Source organism: Cervus canadensis, chromosome 3, assembly GCF_019320065.1.
Source record: "Cervus canadensis isolate Bull #8, Minnesota chromosome 3, ASM1932006v1, whole genome shotgun sequence".
NCBI classification, from domain to species: domain Eukaryota; kingdom Metazoa; phylum Chordata; class Mammalia; order Artiodactyla; family Cervidae; genus Cervus; species Cervus canadensis.
Window position 1 is genome coordinate 6,389,133 of NC_057388.1, and position 20,346 is coordinate 6,409,478.

General features: G+C 44.9%; 1 protein-coding gene across 2 annotated transcripts in view; it reads right to left on the reverse strand.

The window, feature by feature from the left end:
* Positions 1 to 20,346, reverse strand: part of ABCA13 (ATP binding cassette subfamily A member 13) — a 417,355-nt gene that overhangs the window by 32,206 nt on the left and 364,803 nt on the right. For both annotated transcript variants that reach the window (XM_043462544.1, XM_043462545.1), the window contains 3 exons: positions 10,509 to 10,659; positions 4,584 to 4,718; positions 2,490 to 2,593 (listed from right to left, as the gene is read on the reverse strand). In XM_043462544.1, the coding sequence (XP_043318479.1) occupies positions 2,490 to 2,593; positions 4,584 to 4,718; positions 10,509 to 10,659 (390 nt within the window). The remainder of the gene's footprint in view (positions 1 to 2,489; positions 2,594 to 4,583; positions 4,719 to 10,508; positions 10,660 to 20,346) is intronic.

Consider the following 20,346-nt stretch of genomic DNA (forward strand, 5'->3'; position numbering starts at 1 on the left):
GAGAACAGCTCTGCAGCTTTCTAAAGTGCTGAACACAAGTTACCGTACAACCCAGAAAAAGACCGCTAAGAGAACTAGAAACGTGGGTCTAGACAAAGGCGTGTGTGCGGCTGTTGCCAGCACCCTGCACTGAACGGCTGAGTGTGGGGACCACCCAAAGGGCCTGGGTCGGGGAGTGGGCCGCACACACGGTCCTGCTGCCCCATGGACACCGCTCACTGCTGGGTTCCGAGTGCTGACTCTCAGACAGAGTGACACACCAATGATCACAGGTCACATGACTCCACGTGGATGGAGATCCAGCAAGGGCACGTTGATGGAGACAGACAGACCGGAGTGGATGGGGGCTAAGTGAGAACGCTCCAAAGTGACGGAGACGCCCTGAACTGGGTCTGGATGACAAGACACGGGGCTGCAGTGACGAAAGTCACACAGGAAGGTACACTTAAAGTGGAGAAGTCACATGGCACATAAACCATACCCCAAAGAAACTTTTTTAAATGGCAGTGGTGAGTCTGACAGTAAGGGCTTCCCTGCTGGCTCAGCAGTAAAGAATCCACCTGCCAATGCAAGAGATGCAGGAGACCAGGGTTCAATCCCTAGGATGGGAAGAGGCCCTGGGGGAGGAGGTGGCAACCCACTCCAGTATTCTTGCCTGGAGGATCCCATGGACAGAGGAGCCTGGTGGGTCCACGGGTCATAAAGAGTCGGCATGATTGGGCTACGGAGCCTCAGGTCTGACAGTAAAAACTTCAGGAAGGTTGGGCAGCAGGCAAGCATCACGAGTGCTGCTGTGCTGTTTGGTTGCTCAGCCGTGTCCGACTCTGCAACACTGTGGGCTGCAGCATGCCTCTGTCCACGGGATGCGAGAGGGAAGGATGCTGGAGTGGGCTGCCGTTTCCTTCTCCAGGGGATCTTCCTGAACCAGGGATTGAACTCAGGTCTCCTGCCTGGCAGGTAGATTCTTTACCACTGAGCCACCTGGGAAGCCCATCACTGAGTGAGTGTAAGTTAAAACAAACAAAAAGAGGAAGCAGTGGTGTGAACGGCATCCTTCCTCAATGACTCCACCTGGACCCAGCACTCCCAGGGGAATTAGCTCGATAACCAGCATTCCCGCCCGGGTCTGTCACCTGGATTGACAGCACCTGGTTATTTTTCCAGGAACTGACACTGCCGCAGTCATCGGCAACGTCTCCCAGGACCCCCCCAGAGACCTCCCATCCTGGTGATGGGCTGGCTTTGTGTTTCACTTCTAGCCACAAGGAGCAGGCCACTCACTCCAGCTCAGACTTATCCATTCAGGAAATCTCGGGGACACTCCTCAGGGCCCCTCCTCCCTCACAGGTCTGGTTAGGAATCCCCAGCCTGCAAGATCCCGGCTGGTCCTGACCTGGGCCTGTGCCCACAGTTGTGTTTGCATGAGCAATCTCGCACAGTGAGGGCCCTCCGCACCCAGAGGCAGAGCTGGCTGGCTTGTCAGCTGCTGTCAAGCAGAGGGTCCCCAGGGCCGTGCTTCTCTCTGGGGCCCACAGGTCTCTATCTGAGCCTTCGGCATCCCTGGGGTGAGCCAGGCTCAGGGAACCAGATGGCTTTTTTGATGCTGGTTGCTTCTCTCTGATGCTGGGTCTCCTGTCTTCTGGAAGCATACAGGAAGCCCATATGCCGGATCTGTAAGCTTGCAAGTAAGGAAGAACCCAGATCCTTCACTGTGGCTAATTTGCTCCTGGCACATTTGACATACAAGTCAGAAGCAAGCACGTCTAAACTCTGAAGCCACTCTCCACTGCAGGACATACACCGCTGTGTATAAAACAGACCACCAATAAGGCCCTACTGTAGAGCGCCCGGAACTCTCCTCAGCACTCTGCAAAGACCAATTAGGGAAAAGAATCTGAAAAGCAGGGCATATACGTACGTATAACTGATTCATTTTCCTGTACAAGAGAAACTAACACATCATAAATCAACTCTACTCCAATAAAAATTAAAAAAAAAATAAATTTAAAAAGAATGCTTATGAGTCAAACCACTGTGCTCACTCTCCCTCAGTGAGTTTAGGAAACCTAAGAACTGCATCACTCTGGCCCAGAAGAGTGCAGCATAAAGCTGAAAAGAAGCCAACGATGTGAAAACCTCACCACAAGACTAATTCTGTGAGGAAGAAAACATGAGACCCTGTTTGGAAACGTGCTGAGTTTTCATTTCAGCTAATTCTCATGCTGGAATAAAGGGGCTGAAACTGGTCGCAGAAGGGCCTGAGGAGGACGCCCGGCTCTCCAGACGTGACTGACGGACAGTCAGAGTATGGTCACTGGGGGGCCACTGGCTTCGGAGTCCCCGCCGGGCCACTCACGGGGGCGGCCTGGATGTGTAACCCGGTCCCTCCCTGGTCAGTGTCCCGACAAGTGGCATCGTGTGGCAGCGCTACGTGGGGCAAGCGGGTCGGGTGGGGGCACCGCACTCGGTCTGGGAGCCGCCGGGCTCACCTGTGGGAACTCAGGACCACAGCACAGCCCGCCTCAGCCTCCTTCCTCACCGCTTCCCACAGGTGCCGCTTGGAGCAGGGGTCCATCCCAGAGCTGGGCTCGTCCTGAAGGGGAAAGGACACAGGGTGAGGGGTGGGGGAGAAGGCACGTGGGAATGCGCTCCCCCGGTGCAAGCAGGCAGGCCAGAGGGAAATCCAGTCCCAGGCCAGGCCACGCTCTGTGCTCAGCAGACGCCAGGAGCCCTCAAGTCTGCTGGGCTCCCCTTGGAATCCCAGGGAGGTAGGCCTGCCCTGATGGACCCCAACCTCTTTAAAACACCAGGAGCATCTACCCTAGAAGATATACAAGAGCAGAAAAAGGCTTCATTGATTTCACAGCGTCAAGGACACTGAAGTTTCTTTTAAACCCGAAGCTTTCTCCTTCAATAAACACTCAAGCACTTCTTCTCTGAACCCCTTTAGAGAGAGATGTGTGTAGGCTGCATGATGCATTTCTGTGCCCTTGCAGTCAGGGAGTACCGAACGTATTTTTCATTAGAGCTGAGGTCATCAAAGAAACAGAAGGAAAGTGGACAAAAAATGGCACAGAACAGGAAAGCAAACGCTGGGTCTTTCGTGCAAATCACGTGACACGGTGAGTAGTTATAAACCACGTAAGTGGAAGGCATGATTGGCCACCTTCCCCTGAGAGAGTCGGAGCACCACCCCACGTTTCCACACAAGGGTCGGCAGGGGGACACTTGTCCTGTCTCTGGGGAGGATGCTGAGCGTGCTTCAGTGCACGTCCTCCACCAGATGCACACACTCACAGTCACCCCCGTCACTAACGCTTCATGTGGAGGATTTCAAGGGTGCCTCCAAGGACTCCAAAAGACACACACTGTCATCAAGGACCATTTCAGATGAGGAGGAAACATGCATAGGACTTGTGAGTCCCCATCCAGATCACTGCGCCCAAGCACAGGAGACCTAGCGAGCTGAGAGTGTGATCGAGGACCAAAGTCCCATCCAATGCAGGATATGTGGGGGCAAGGCTGAGCGGAGGATCCTGCTGAAGGCAGGGAACAGCCCCGCCGGGAACTCTTAAAAAAAGGCAAGCCAGCCTCTCCTCTTGTAAGGAAAAGGTCTTCTACAAACTGCAAAGTCACACAAGTGTAAGCTTTGGTTACCCGGTTTCAGAAGATGCAATTACACAGTCGTCTTTGATTCTGGACCTTGGGAAAAAGTAAGCTTAGGGCAAGTAAGAGGAGAATCCAGCTCAGATTCCAGAAGACACTCCACAGATAATGGGGCCCTATCTCCAACTCAGGTCTTCTGAATCTCCCTTAAGTGCCCCCACTGAAACGCTGCCTCCACTGAACAAACAAGAACAGGCAAAGAAAGGCTCTTTTGTCTCCCATACTGTTCCATGTTCCTCAGATTTCCTTCCAGTGCGAAGCCCTGGGTGGCCCTCTAATGGTTAGAATCCAGTCTATGGCCCACAAATAATGACTTCTTTTCATTATTTAAATGATACTATTCTTAGCTATTTTTGAAATGCAAAACGATTGGCTCTGTTTATTGACAACCAGGCCACCTCTAACTCATGCTTCTATCCAGCCAAACTGGATTAATTTCAGTGCCCATGTCTCAGGTCCACTGTCTGTGCTCTGCTCTCCTGCTGGACGCCCTCCCCTCACCCGAAAGTTCTTCCCTCCCCGTGACCCCGACCCTCAGATTCAGCACAGAGTCCCTACAGCTCTGACCATCATATCTGCAGCAGAAGACTTAAAGCAACAGGCCAGAGGACAGGCATGCTTTGGTTTTCAGATTACAAGCAGGCTCTGGTATTCTTTTAAAATACTGTCTTTAGTGTTAAGATTTTATGGAATCTTCAATTGGATAAATAAAAGGGACTCCAAAGAGTCTGCTTCATCTCAGTAAAATTCCAATGGTATTATAGACTCTGTTTGGAAAATGTTGATTCAGGGCAAAGCATTTATTAGTTCAGAAATGCGACATTGCAAATTTTGAACATCCTCCCTGGAAGACCTCTGATAGATCAAAGCATTTTATCTGGAGACACTGGCATGTCACTGCTCCATCCACTACTCACCAGTAAGAGAAGGTCGGGTTTCCCCAGCAGGGCCAGGGCTGTGGACAGCTTCCTCTTGGTCCCCCCACTGTAGGTGGCCACGGGTTTGTCCACATGGGCTTCTAGATGGAGGCGCCTCACGAGGTCCCCAGCCACCTGGAGGAGAGGAGCTCTCTGTGAGGGCACCCCATTCACCAAGGGCCCCCCACCCTGGCACCTATTTCTGGGCCTGGAGCCCTGCTTCCTCCTGCCCTGCCCACACCCACACTCAGCCCTGCTCCTGAACACCCCCCCCCATGACACAAGGATGCTCGGAATGAACAGGAAGAGCCCCCTGGACAAAGCTGGGTTTTCTGAGCCTATGAGTTACGGAATTGATGGCCAGAACCCTGAGATCTTGGGTTCAGGGAGCAGCAAGGGCCAGCAGCAAGGGGTCCAGCGTGGGTCAGACACACCTCCATGCTGAGGTGAGCAATCACAGGTGAGCCAAACAAGGACAAAGATGGAGCTGATGGGGGTGAAACCCGAGGAGAGGAAGCTTCAGGGGACAGAGAAGCAAAGGGGAGCCCTCAATACGCCAAGAAAGGAAGACTCTTCCCCAGAGAGTGCACACTCAATTCAGTTTAGAGAGAAGAAGAGTGGGTGTCCTGTTTATCCGCAACCACTGAGCACCCTCTAATCAGGTCCAGAGGATGCTGACCGCCTATCACCAGAGCACCTCCAGCCCCCTGGTACATCAGGCAAGTTTACCGCTCCTCTTCCTCCTCCACCTTGCAGCCCATCACACATTTATACCTCCTGGAAGCCCCAGATCCTTTCCTTCCCTCCCAGCAGAAGACAGCTCCCCACCACCAGCTTAGCTGCTTCGCACTCTTTCTGTCTGATTACTGGCTGCACTGGTTCCTCCGGTTCCTCCGGGAGCCAAGACGAAGAAACCTTTGTTTTCAACTATGCATGATTTTTACATGTTGTAAACAATTTTATTTAACTCTTGTGATCCTAGAAGTATTAATATAGATTTGTTTCATTCAATATCATCATGTAACTGAACTGGCCAAGATCGTACCTCAATTCAAACATCAGAGAAGTGGGGAAACCTCTGTAGGACTCGGGATGAGCTAATAAGTGTGTGTTCTAAATAACCCCATAGAGCACAGTTTTAAGCTCATACATACACTTTTTTTTGATAAATGTATAAAAGTTGGGATAGTAATAATAACAGTGGTAATTGCAATGATCAAATATTAAGAACTTCTAAAAAGATTAGGATAATATTTAGGCCACCCAATAAAAACTCCTTAACATAAACTGGGGCTCCCCTGATAACTCAGACAGTAAAAAATCCACCCGCAATGCAGGAGATCTGGGTCAGGAAGATCCCCTGGAGAAGGGAATGGCTACCTACTCCAGTATTCTTTCCTGGAAAATCCCATGAATAGAGGAGCCTGGTGGGCTACAGTCCATGGGGTCACAAAGAGTCGGACAGGACAGAACAAGTACCATTTCCACTTTTCAAGATAAACTGCTCTTTCACTTTATTGGTACAGCCTCAAAATGATCCAGAAAGAATTAAGAGTCTCCATGACTGGTCTAGTTGTGAAACAGTATAAATCAAGGAGGTGAAGACTTCAAGGCCCCAGAGATTCCTGAGGATGGTCTTAAATCCCCTGAGATCTGCCAAAGAATAACGTCTTGAAGTCAGTAGTTTGTTCATCTTGGAAATAACATTGTTTTCCCAGATGGGTTTATAGGTACTATCCTTTTCCATTGCTCCATTAAGTATAATAATTTCAATTAACATAAAGTGCCTGTGTGCTAAGTTGCTTCAGCTGTATCCAACTCTTTGCAACCCCATGGACTGCAGCCCACCAGGCGCTTCTGTCCATGGGATTCTCCAGGCAAGAATACTGGAGTGGGTTGCCATGCACTCATCCAAGGGATCTTCCTGACCCATGGATTGAACTCGGATCTCTTATGTCTCTTGCATTGGCAAGTGGGTTCTTTACCACTAGCACCACCTAGGAAGCCCCTAACATAAAGCAAATGAATGAAGTAAAAAGTTGTTCAAACAAAACAAGCGATTCAAGACAGACAGAAGTGTGAAAGGCAGTCCTGTGAGAGGGAGGCAGAGAGACGATGGCTGGAATCAGAGAAGTAAAGACTGTGGTGATTTCTCCCTCGGAGAGGGTCTTCCAGAGAATAAAACCAGTCCCCAAGTAGACATCCACATAGAAAATGAAAGAAGGCAGCCAGGAAGGCTTCCTGGAAGAGGCGGCTCTGTCTGTGAACAGGAGGAAACTGGGAAGGCAGAGTCTGCTGGGAAGCTCACTCCTCCTGGAAGGCAGCGCCACCAGCTGTGGGGCAGAAAAGTGACGCACTGGGAAAATGACCTCAATGGAAGCTGATAAACAGAAAAGTGAAATAAGAGAATCATAAAAGCAGAGCCTGTTGCTATAGAAAAGTGCACTGCAGGATAAGAGAACTTCTGAACAAACCTACCAAACTATTACTGATAATTTTTATGAAATCAGGAAACATGTGTCATGCTTTTCCAATTTCACAAAAGGTTAAGTGTTGCAGCCTTCAAATTCTGGACTGGTTAACCATAGCAAGGAATCCAGAGTATACAGGTATGGACATATTAGTCTGATCCACTTTCAGAATGTCATGTTTTCAGAAAAATAACTGAAATGGTCTAATAAGAAGTGTTTTGTTGCAGTCTATCCTGCACTTAGTAGTCCTGTCAAAATAATGGCAAACGTAATGCCTTAGTCACTGCGGTTGCAAAATACCATCTAAACGCCAAAATGTCAATAGTTAATGGAACCTCTCTCCGCTACTAGCTATTTTCTTGCCATAAATTCTAGAAATTGTACTGCACTTAAAGGCAAGAATTTGGGATTATTCACTTTTATCGCCTCAATCTCTAATCATCTTTAACACATAATGGCACTTCTATAAATATTATTTGAATCAAAATAAGTTGCCCAGAGATTCATACAACCATCCATTTGATTCCAAAGCCAAAATTTTTCCACGAGCTTACGTGTCAATAACCACATTGAAATGTTCCATGAGATTAAAAGATCAAAATGAAGCGTTAAGTAGAAAACGGGAGCAAAGGGCTTAAGGCAGAATGCCTTCCTTCTGATCCTCTATTTCCTTCTGGCCCCTGTCTCTCTTGCCTTATAATTTCTACTTCCTTCTAAGAAAACTTGGAATAGAAGAAAATTTGGGGAGACAAGTGATATCTGTGGAGACGATAAGTAGAAAGATGCAGTAGGGTTTCTCCCTGAAAGGTGTTTGCTGGTATTAATAAAGAAGAGATGGCTAAGGGCCTACCTCATCTAATCAGGGAAAACAAAAATACAGAAACCCCAGCCCTGTCCCACTGGCAGTGTGGTTTGGTGTTTTGAATATGACTCAAACTCTGAAATTTTCTTACATGTGTCTCTAAGAATCCAGACCATGTTATAATCATTTTGTTATAACTTCATGTAAGTTTTTAAAAACTGGATTAACTGAATTCAGGCTCAGACAGGGATACAATCCAAAACCATGCAGTGTGGACAATGGGGGGGAAAAAAGTTAAATGATTACATCAATCTGCTGAGCCTAAATTCAAGCTGAATGAAGACAGCATCCTTTTCTTACCAAACTGAACTTTTGGAAGGTCACAGAAATGGATGACACAACCGTACGTTGGAGACCCCAAGCTGGACAGGCCCAGGTGGGCTCTGACAGGGGACGCTTGTGGGCGGACCCTCCCCGGAGCCAGAGGGGCTCTGCCTCCAGAATCACAGAAGACAGAAGGGCGGGTGTCGTGTGACAGTGGGGACAGGTGAAGAAGAGGGCCCAGTACAGCGCAGACACCAGGAGGGCAGCCTACAGGATCTGGGAGTCCTGAAACCCAGCGCAGCTCCCTAGCAGAGGAGCCCTGACAAAATCTCATGAGGTTTCCACCTCTTCAGCCACCCACGGGGTGTGGAAAATCAGACCGAGCCGTTCGGGGCACTGGAAACTCCGTCTGACCGACCAGCCACCCAAGTGTGCTGAGAACCCACGCTCTGGAGCCAGCTCGTCTGCGCTAAAACAAACCACCCACATCCCAGCCACTGGTTTGGGCGGCTTCCTATCCTGTTCGTGTTCAGTCACTAAGCCGTGTTCGACTCTTTGAGGCTCCGTGGACTGCAGCATACCAGGCTCCTCTGTCCTCTATTTCCCAGACTTTGCTCAAATTTATGTCCGGTGAGTCAGTGATGCTATCTCACCATCTCATCCCACCATTTCTGAAATGAGGAATACACCCTGCGCAGCTCCAATGGTTGCTGTAAAACAGAACAGTGCCTTGCTCACAATAACCGAACCATTGTTTTCTGCTCTTTTATCAAAATCCCTTCTGGTCACGTAGTGATGAGCGCATTGGAACAGACAAGCCTCTTCTATATTTCACATATTTCTAAAATTTACAGGAGAGGGGAATTTGTCATCAGGGGAGCTAATTCCTCTCGGAACACATGTGCTGACATCTTAGAAACCTCTGAGCAAGCAGCAATCCTATCTGCAAAATCACTTGCCATTTCATGAAAGAAATGAAGCCAGTTCCTAATTGGTGACCATTAAGATAACTTTTCTCTGTGGAGGTGCTCAGCACAGCGAGCTCGTAAGACAGCTGAGGATCAGAAGCGATTGCTCTGGAAGTCAGCAAGCTTCACTCTCTTAACAAGAATGCTTTCAAAGGGCGTGCTTCCCCCTGGGACAACAGAGGAGCTAGCTTAGAGCACTCGCCAAGCATCCACCTCTTTAATCAGAAACCAGCCAGGGGAGCTGGCAGAGATGAACACCCATTAAAGGCTAAGCCAGCGACTAGCCCTGGATGTCAAGAGCTGCTTAAACTGTGGTGAGCAGGGTCCTTTGGGCGGACACGTGTCTTTGCCTTATTGAGATGGGAGGTGGGTGAGTGGACTAGCACCCCTCTAGGGACATGGAGAGATTGCATCCTGGTTTCACTCAGAGGCACAGAGCATAAATAAGAAAGGAAGGCTGTGGCACGGCACGGCAGCAGAGAATGAATTTTCATGGGCCAGTGAAGGCGACGGCTGTGGGTTTGTCTCCTGGGAACCCCATGATTGCTCCTTCTCCTGCAGAAGCTCATTGAAAATGCATCCCACACGCCCCTTATTTCTGCTCCAACTTCAGAGTCTAGACAGGCAAGCAGCACCCCGCACCCTCCACAGTGAGGTGCAGAGGAGGTAAAACCACTCCCCGAGCACCTGTCGGTCTGAGGCCGCCCCCTGGCCTGAGCTGTCAGTCTAGACTCTCAGCTCCGCCTCGCTGGCCGCAGCTGGAAGCAGACAGAGGGCTGCTGCTTCTGGTTCTCTCAGGGGCACCCACTCCCTCAACCCCGGAAGGGAAGGGGGACTCTGTGGCTCCCCACACACATCTGCACCCCTGGGCCCCCAGAAAGGAGATGCAGAACCCTCCAGCAAGGAGCCCAGGCATGTGGCTGGCAGCCCGCCCAACAGGAAGTCATCCTTTCCATCCACCCACCAAATCCACAGATGAGCTAAGTCCTTCTCCACAGGCCCTGGGGATCCAAATCTATGCTATTTGCTCTCCAATATAAATTAACAGCCCACTAAAAGTAAAAGATGCTTGGTGGGGGAGGGGGTCCTATAGGAAACAAGACTGCAGATGGCTGTGGGCTTTCACTCCTACCCACGGCTTCTTCTCTGGGCAGGGACCTATTCTAAATATACATCATGAATGTAACACAGACATATTTGTGTTTACTGCAGTGTGACAATATTGGAAATATATTTCAGGGACACTTCATCTGAAACTGCGGATCCTCATCACGGAGTGAGAGAGCTCGCCTGGGACCCGAGGTGTTGCCACGCACTCCTCTGCTGGTCCCTCCTTCCGGAAGCCCTAGGAGGCTCTTACCTTGGGGATGGACTGCTTTGGAATCCCATGGAGGCAGCAGTAGTACTGCAGGTGCTCCCAGCCCGTCAGGAGCTCGTCCAGGGCGTCCTGCTGCGGACAGTAGCCAACGCGGATGCCGGCCGCACCAGCAAGAGACAGAGTCACGTCCTCTCTGCCAAGAGAAGCAGCAGCATACAGAAAATCCACTTCCCAGACACACATCACCCGTTCCTTAAATCTGGCTCATCAATCACAAGTCTGCTGCAGTTTGTGCTGTGTACTAAGTGCATGCTAAGTCACCTCAGGCATGCCCAACTCTGTGACCCTATGGACTGCAGGCCCTCCAGGCTCCTCTGTCCATGGGATTCTCCAGGCAAGAATACTGGAGAGGGTTGCCAAGCCCTCCTCCAGGGGATCTTCCTGACCCAGGGATCAAACCCACGTCCTTATGTCTTCTGCACTGACAGGCATGCTCTTTACCACTAGTACCACCTGGGAAGCCCTGTTGCAGTTTGTTTAATGCAATTAGTTAACTTAGTAAAATGGGTTCAGTGAACTAGCAGTCCATGTGTGGGTAGGACAGACCTAGCTCTAACACCACAAATGCTCTGAATGTCAAAGAACAGGCGTAAGGCATAGAGCTTCCCAGCATTATCTGGCTGCACACAGTGTTTTGTTTGTGACCTCCAAGAGTCTGTTTCCCCAGTCCTATGGAACATCTGTAATCAAGTCCCACTGGACTCCAAAGTCAAATTCCCTGGGGGGTTGGCAACAATGGCTATTCCTCCATAAATGGCCATCACAGCTATTATTCCCCCAACCAAAACAACTTGTATGAACATCTAATAAATCCATGGTGAGGCTATCATTCAATATCAGATTTTTAAAAAATCACTTTTATGATAGCAATAATATATATATCTGATTGAACATACAGAAAAATAGAGATCTAAAAGAAAAACTCATGGTCTCAGTCCTCAGTTAATGTCTACCATTAATAGTAATGTCTACCATTAATATTCTGTTAATTCTTTAAGTGTAGCAATGCTCCATGAGTACATGCTGAGGATTATACAAAATTGTACTTACTTAATGGAAAAGAGCTCCTGTTTTATTTTTATTTTATTATTAATAGATATTCATCATGGACATTTTTACATTACTCAAATGTGATCACATTTAACATGAAACACTGACATCTTTCTTTGCATTTTTACATAGATAGAATCATAAAGTCTATAAATTTTCCTGAGAACACTTCAGAAAGGAAAATTTACAGCTTCAAAATGAAACGTTATGTAAAGAAAAACTTGCTGAGAAATCATGACTACTACAGAAGCTATTATGAGCATCTTTCATTTAAAAAAAAAGTGAATCTAGTCCTTCAATGACTAAAAAAGCAAAATGGCTGTCTGAAGAGGCCTTACAAATAGCTGTGATAAGAAGAGAAGCCAAAAGCAAAGGAGAAAAGGAAAGATATCCCCATTTGAATGCAGAGTTCCAAAGAATAGCAAGGAGAGATAAGAAAGCCTTCCTCAGTGATCAGTGCAAAAAAATAGAGGAAAACAACAGAATGGGAAAGACTAGAGATCTCTTCAAGAAAGTTAGAGATACCAAGGGAACATATCATGCAAAGATGGGCTCAATAAAGGACAGAAATGGTAGGGACCTAATAAAAGCAGAAGATATTAAGAAGAGGTGGCAAGAATACACAGAAGAACCATACAGAAAAGATCTTCACAACCCAGATAATCACAATTACGTGACCACTCACCTGCAGCCAGACATCCTGGAATGTGAAGTCAAGTGGGCCTTAGGAAGGATCACTACGAACAAAGCTAGTGAAAGAGATGAAATGCAAGTTGAGCTATTTCTAATCCTGAAAGATGATGCTGTGAAAGTGCTGCACTCAATATGCCAGCAAATTTGGACAACTCAGCAGTGACCACAGGACTGGAAAAGGTCAGTTTTCATTCCAATCCCAAAGAAAGGCAATGCCAAAGAATGCTCAAACTACTGCACAATTGCACTCATCTCATACGCTAGTAAAGTAATGCTCAGAATTCTCCAAGCCAGGCTTCAGCAATACGTGAACCGTGAACTTCCAAGCTGGTTTTAGAAAAGGCAGAGGAACCAGAGATCAAATTGCCAACATCCGCTGGCTCATCAAAAAAGCAAGAGAGTTCTAGAAAAACATCTATTTCTGCTTTGCCTACTATGCCAATGCCTTTGACTGCTGTGGAAAATTCTGAAATGGATGGGAATAGGCAGACCACTTGATCTGCCTCTTGAGAAATCTGTATGCAGGTCAGGAAGCAAGTTAGAACTAGACATGGAACAACAGACTGGTTCAAAATAGAAAAAAGAGTATGTCAGGGCTGCATATTGTCACCCTGCTTATTTAACTTATATGCAGAGTACATCATGAGAAACACTGGGCTGGAGGAAGCACAAGCTGGAATCAAGATTGCTGGGAGAAATATCAATAACCTCAGATACGCAGATGACACCACCCTTATGGCAGAGTGAAGAAGAACTAAAGAGCCTCTTGATGAAAGTGAAAGAGGAGAGTGAAAGAGTTGGCTTAAATCTCAACATTCAGAAATCAAAGATCGTGGCATCCAGTCCCATCACTTCATGGCAGATAGATGGAGGAACAGTGGAAACAGTGGCTGGCTTTATTTTGGGGGGCTCCAAAATCACTGCAGATGGTGAATGCAGCCATGAAATTAAAGATGCTTACTGCTTGGAAGGAAAGTTATGACCAATCTAGACAGCATATTAAAAAGCAGAGACATTACTTTGCCAACAAAGGTCCGTCTAGTCAAGGCTATGGTTTTTCCAGTGGTCATGTATGGATGTGAGAGTTGGACTATAAAGAAAGCTGAATGCAAAAGAATTGATGCTTTTGAACTGTGGTGTTGGAGAAGACTCTTGAGAATCCCTTGGACTACAAGGAGATCCAACCAGTCCATTCTAAAGGAGATCAGTCCTGGGTGTTCACTGAAAGGATGGATGTTGAAGCTGAAACTCCAATACTTTGGCCATCTGATGAGAAGAACTGACTCTTTGGAAAAGACCCTGATGCTGGGAAAGATTGAAGGCAAGAGAAGAAGGGAATGACAGAGGATGAGATATTGGATGGCATCACTGACTCAATGGACATGAGTTTGAGTAAACTCCAGGAGTGAGTGATGGACAGGGAGGCCTGGCATGCTCCAGTCCATGGGGTCACAAAGAGTCGGACACAACTCTTTGCAGCAACTGAACTGAACTGACTGAATGTTTTAATCTGTATTTAAGTGGTACAAGTACCTGGTAATAAGTAAACAATGCAAGAAAATTTGGTTTTGAGTAAAATTTTGTGTAAAATTTTATGTTTCCCATTTCATTTTGCTTTTGTTCCTAATCTTGTAAGCCTTAATCCATCAAACAGTTTTTCCCTAAATTTCAAATAGCAAAAGTTTATTTCAGCCTGATTTTTGCTACTCTTTAGAAAATATGTTCATCTGTTCAATCACTCTTAGGAACTTTCTTTATCAGTGTATTTAAGAGATTTCATAAGACATATAGTAGTGTGCATCTTTTTCAACAAATTTACTAGCATATTAGAATTTTTTATTTCAATACGCAACATCAGGTTTTATTTTGAACCACTGCCTCTGGAAAAATTTCACTCAAAAACTTTTTTCTATCCTCTTTTTTATTTTTCATGGTGGTAAAAAACATAATACAAAACTTATCATTTTAGCCATTTTACATTTTAAGTATAAAATTTAGTGGAATATTAAAAGCATTCTATGCAATCATAATTACTATTAACATCTAGTTCTAGAAATTTCCAATATCCTCAAAGGTAACCTCATAATTCTTGGTATATTTAAAATAAAAGAAAACAGAAACCTTAATCAGAGTTAGTCAAGGTGGCTCAGATAGCAAGACATCTGTCTGCAATGTGGGAGACCCGGCTCGATCACTGGGTTGGAAAGATCCCCTGGAGAAGGGAATGGCTACTCACTCCAGTATTCTTGCCTGGAGAATCCCATAGACAGAGGAGCCTGGTGGGCTACAGTCCATGGGGTCACAGAATCAGATATGACTAAGTGACTAACATACATAGGAGACCAGCAGGGGGAGCTCTCAAGCCCTGTGACAGCGGCCGAGCCCACTGGGAGAAGAAAGACTCTCTTCCCACCTGGACTCAGCCAATGGAAAGTCAGCTGTAGGCTCCTTGTTACTGCCCCACCCACCCTCCCTTCCACTCTATAAAAGCTTTCTTTTCTGCATCTTCACAGGGGGACTTGCCAATGCACTGCCATGGTTGCAGACCCCAGATTATAAGTTCTTTGATGATCCCCAAAACCCACCCTTGCTGGAAAAATAATCAGCAGTCTATTTGTTTTAGATCAACATGCATGTATGAGTCATGTCTCATTTCCCTGTCCCTTCAGCCCCCCACCTTCTTTTTTAATCACCACTTTCCATTTTGTAGATGTTAAAGCTAAACCCTGCAAGGCACCGCTGCCTTGAACTGACTACAGAACCAGTTCTAACACCTTTATGTGGCCCATACAAGTCTGCCATTGTTTTCATTCTTTAACACTTTCACACAGAGATAAAATGACAATATCAAAAAAGAAGAGAGGAGGTAATTACTTTTTTAACTAATAGGTTTAATTTTTAGAGTGGTTGAGGTTTATGGGAAAGTGGGATAGAAAGTACAGGAGGATGAAGGAGGTCACCTAGAATCACCCCCCTCCCATCATTATCTTCATTGCTATGGCACATTGGTTAAAACTGACTGACACTCCTGTTAACAAATGCCCACAATCCACACTGGGGTTTGCATTTTGCATTGAGCATGCTGTGGGTTTTGTCAGAGTCATGATGTCAGGTACCCACAGAAGCACCCAGGTCAGTCTCACTGCCCTAAAGTCTCTGCACTCTGCCTGTTCACCCCTCCGTCCCTCTTCCCTGGAAACCACTGATCTTTTACTGTCTCCATAGCTCTGACTCTTACAGATCACCATATAGTTGAAATTACACCAAAATATAGTCCTTCCAGATGGGCTTGTTTTACTTAGTAATATGCATTTAAGTTTCTTCCATATCTTTTCATAGTTTAATACTGAACTGTACTCCTAAAAATTGTCACGATGGTGAAGTTTATGCTGTGTGTGTTTTACAACAAGTTTTTAAAAGATATAGTATGCAAATGGTATCCAAAAGCATTTTGGAGTGGCTATACTAGCATCAGACCAAAGAAATTGTAGTATAAAACTTGACAGACACACAGAAAAACACATAATAATAAAAGCATCAATTCCTTGGGAACACGTAACAAATATTAACATGTTTTTACCTTAGAACAGAGCCCCAGAATACATGAGGAAAAACTGAAAGAAGAATAAACAATTTAACAATAAAAGTTGGGATCTTCAGTATATCACATCTGATAATGGATAGAAAAATCAGACAGAAAAATCAAGAAGGAAACAGAGAACCTGAACAACACTATAACCAACTGGACCGAGAGACGTTTATAGAATCCCTCACCCACGGCAGCAGATGGACGTTCCTTTCTGATGCTCTGAAAACACTGTCCAGATAGAATATTTGTGAGCTTACGAAAAAAATATCAATAAATTTTAAAGGATTGAAATCATGGAATATATGCTTTCTGACTACAATAGAATGAAATTAGAAATAAAGAAGGAAATTTGAGAGGACCACAAATATATAAAATTTAAATGACATGCTCCCAAGAAAACGATATTCCAAAGAAAGAACTTTATGCCAAAGAAATAAAACTATAAAATATTATGAGATGACTAAATTAAATATAAAACATATAAACATTTATGAGATTCATCTAAAGAAGTACATATAGGGAAAGAAATAGTTGTAATATATATATTAAAGAAAGTCACTGTCAAAACAATAACCTAACATTCCCAATAAGAAATTAGAAAAATTACAGTAAGCTAAGTCTAAAGCAATCTGAAAGGAAAAAATAAAAGCACAACAAAAATGAAAATGAAAGAAAATATGAAAAATAATAGGGAAAATCAACAAAACAAAATGTTGGTTCTTTGAAAAAATACAACAGGATTCACAGGCTAGACTGACCAAAGAAAAAGGAGAGAAGATTCAAATTATTGAAATCAAAATTAAAGAGGAGACATTAGTATTAAACTAAAGAAGAGGCATTAGTATTAAACTTACAAAAACAGAAAAATGTATAAGGGAATATTGTAAATACTGTATGGCAAAAAATTAGATCCATACCTCACCCATATGTAAAAATTAACTCACAATTGAAAAAAAAACTTCAAAAATTATGAAACCCCTAGAAGGAAACATATGCCTGAATCTTCTTGATCGTGGAGAAAGCAATGATTCCTAGATATGACACAAAAAGGATAAGCAACAATAGAAAAGGCAGCATCTATCCAGACTCTACTAAAAAAAAAAAAAACTGTTAGAATGAATCACCAAATTCAGTAAAACTTCAGGATTCAAAATTAGTTTGTAATATATGAATTCTTTAAGCAGATAAGAGAAATCTTTCCACAGTATATACTGTATATCAAGTCATCACCATATGCACTTTAAACATCTTAAAATTTTATCAAAATTTATTTTTTTGTTTCAAAACACTATCAAGAATATAAAAAATAACCCATGCAACTGGAGAAAGTTTTTGTAAATCATATATCTAATAATGGACTGACTCTAGAATGTAAACAACTCATACAACTCAATAATAAAAAAAAAAAGTGACCCAATTTGAAAGATGTTCAAAGGATCTGAATGTATATTTCTTCAAAGAAGATGTACAAATAACCAATACGCATAGAAAAAATTGTCAGCATCATTAGTCATTAGAGAAACACAAGTGAAAGCCATAATAATATATAGTTCACATCCCATGGGATGGCTATAATAAAAAACAAGAAACATGGTAAATACTGGTGAAGATGTAGAGAAATTGGAACCCTCATATATGACTACCAGAAATGGTGAAGCTACTTTGGAAAACAGTTTGGCAGTTCCTCAAATGCTATGCTTAAATACCTAGCTATATAACCCAGTATTCCACTTCTGGTTATACACTCAATAGATCTGAATACCTATGTCTGATAAAATATGTACATTAATGTTCACAGAAGCTTACTCATAAAAGCAAAACAAGTAGAGAACTAAATGTCCTTCAACTGATGAATGGATAAACAAAATCTGATAGATTCACGCCACTAAGTACTGTTGTCATAAAAAGGAGTAAAGGACGAACACAGGCTACAACGCAAATGAACCCTGGAAACACGCCAGGCGAAAGCAGCTAACACAAAAGGCCACATACTGCGTGACTCCATTTACACAGGCGTCTGTAACAGGCAAATCCACAGAGACAGAGAGGAGACTGGGACCTGCCAAAGGGGGGAGGGACAGCAGGGAACGGCTACTTGACAATGGGGATTTCCCCAGCAGTCCAGCGGTTAAGACTCCACCCTTCTACTTCAGGGGGCACAGGTTTGATTCCTAGTGGGGGAAATAAGAGCCTGTATGCCAAGCAGCATGGCCCAGAAAAAAGTGATGAAAGTGATATGGAATTAGTAGAAACAGTTGCATAACTTTGTGAATTACTAAAAACCACCGAATTTCTACACTTAAAAGTGTGAATTTTATGGTATATGAATCATATAGCAAAACAGTTTGTCAGTATCCACAAGGGCTGAAAACGCACCTGCTCCATGCGAATAGCCCTGTTTCTTACTATGTATACAACTGGAATGCCTTATATGTTCCCCAACAAATGCAATGCTGTGAAGAGCTGACTCACTGAAAAAGACCCTGATGCTGGGAAAGATCGAGGGCAGGAGGAGAAGGTGGTGACAGGATGAGACGGCTGGATGGCATCACGGACTCAATGGACATGGGTTTGAGCAAACTCTGGGAGACGGTGAAGGACAGGGAAGCCGGGCATGCTGCAGTCTATGAGGCCACAAAGAGCTGGACATGACTGAGCAACTCAATGACAATAAATGCTCACAACACATCTCTGCCAATATTAACCAAGTGAACTACTGCAACACATTCGTGAGATGGATGCATCTCACAAATAAAACACTGCCGGAAAGAAGCCACTCACCAAAGCATACACTGGATGACTTCATTTCTATAAAGTTTACAAACAAAAGAACCATAATCTAGGGTGATAAAAGTCAGAATATTGCTTTAGTTTAGATGAGGGCTCTTGACTGAGTTCATGACGGTGGTTTCTCGGTCCTGGCAAAGGTTAATTTCTTGCTTATGTGCTTATCTGGGTGGGCTAACCTTATGAAAACCCACCAAGCCTTATACACTGACAAGTCCTAGGTGTTACATATCTCAATGCAAAGTTTCCATTTCAAAAACTGTTGTGCATATTTAATTTATAAGTCCCTGCTGGCTCAGACAGTAAAGAATCCACCTGCAATGCGGGAGAACTGGGTCCAATGCCTGGGTTGGGAAGATCCCAGCCCAGGAGTTGGGAGTCGGGCATGGCAAGCCATGCCAGTGCTCTTGCCTGGAGAACCCCACGGACAGAGGAGCCTGGTGGGCTGCAGTCCACGGGGTTGCAGACAGTTGGACGTGACTGAGTGACTAAGCACAGCACACAACACAAGTTTTAGTGTTTAAGAAGCGAACTGAAGTCAAAGTTGCTCAGTCGTGTCCGACTCTTTGCAACCCCATGGTCTACACAGACCATGGAATTCTCCAGGCCAGAATACTGGAGTGGGTAGCCTTTCCCTTATCCAGGGGATCCTCCCAACCCAGGGATTGAACCCAGGTCGCCAACATTGCAGGCGGATTCTTTACCAGCTGAGCCACAAGGGAAGCCCAAGAATACTGGAGTGGGTTCAGTTCAGTTCAGTTCAGTTGCTCAGTCGTGTCCAACTCTTTGTGACCATATGGACTGCAGCATGCCAGGCCTCCCTGTCCATCACCAACTCCCAGAGTCTACTCAAACTCAGGTCCATTGAGTCAGTGATGTCATCCAACCATCTCATCCTCTGTCTTCTCCTTCTCCCGCCTTCAATCTTTCCCAGGATCAGGGTCTTTTCCAATGAGTCAGTTCTTCACATCAGGTAGCCAAATTATTGGAGTTTCAGCTTCAGCATCAGTCCTTCCAATGAATAATCAGGATTGATTTCCTTTAGGATGGACTGGTTGGATCTCCTTGCAGCCCAAGGGACTCTCAAGAGTCTTCCCCAACACCACAGTTCAAAAGCATCAATTCTTTGGCATTCAAGCTTTCTTTATAGTACAACTCTCACATCCATACATGACTACTGGAAAAATCATAGCTTTGACTAGACGGACCTACGTCAATAAAGTAATGTCTCTGCTTTTTAATATGCTGTCTAGGTTGGTCATAGCTTTTCTTCGAAGGATCATGGCTGCAGTCACCATCTGCAGTGATTCTGGAGCCCCCCAAAATAAAGTCTGTTACTGTTTCCACTGTTTCCCCATCTATCTGCCATGAAGTGATGGGACCAGATGTCATGATCTTAGTTTTCTGAATGTTGAGCTTTAAGCCAACGTTTTCACTCTCCTCTTTCACTTTCATCAAGAGGCTCTTTAGTTCTTCTTTGCTTTCTGCTATAAGGGTGGTGTCATCTGCATATCTGTAGCCTATCCCTTCTCCAGCAGATCGTCCCAATCCAGGAATCTTACCTTAAATTCTGCAGGAGTTAAGTTTTCATGGTTTCCTGTAACAACTTTCCCCATCTCAAGTCTTTGACAATTTAACAATACGAAGCTTGTATGAATTTAAACATTCTAACCATCTAAAGAGATGGAATAGCTTTTTAAA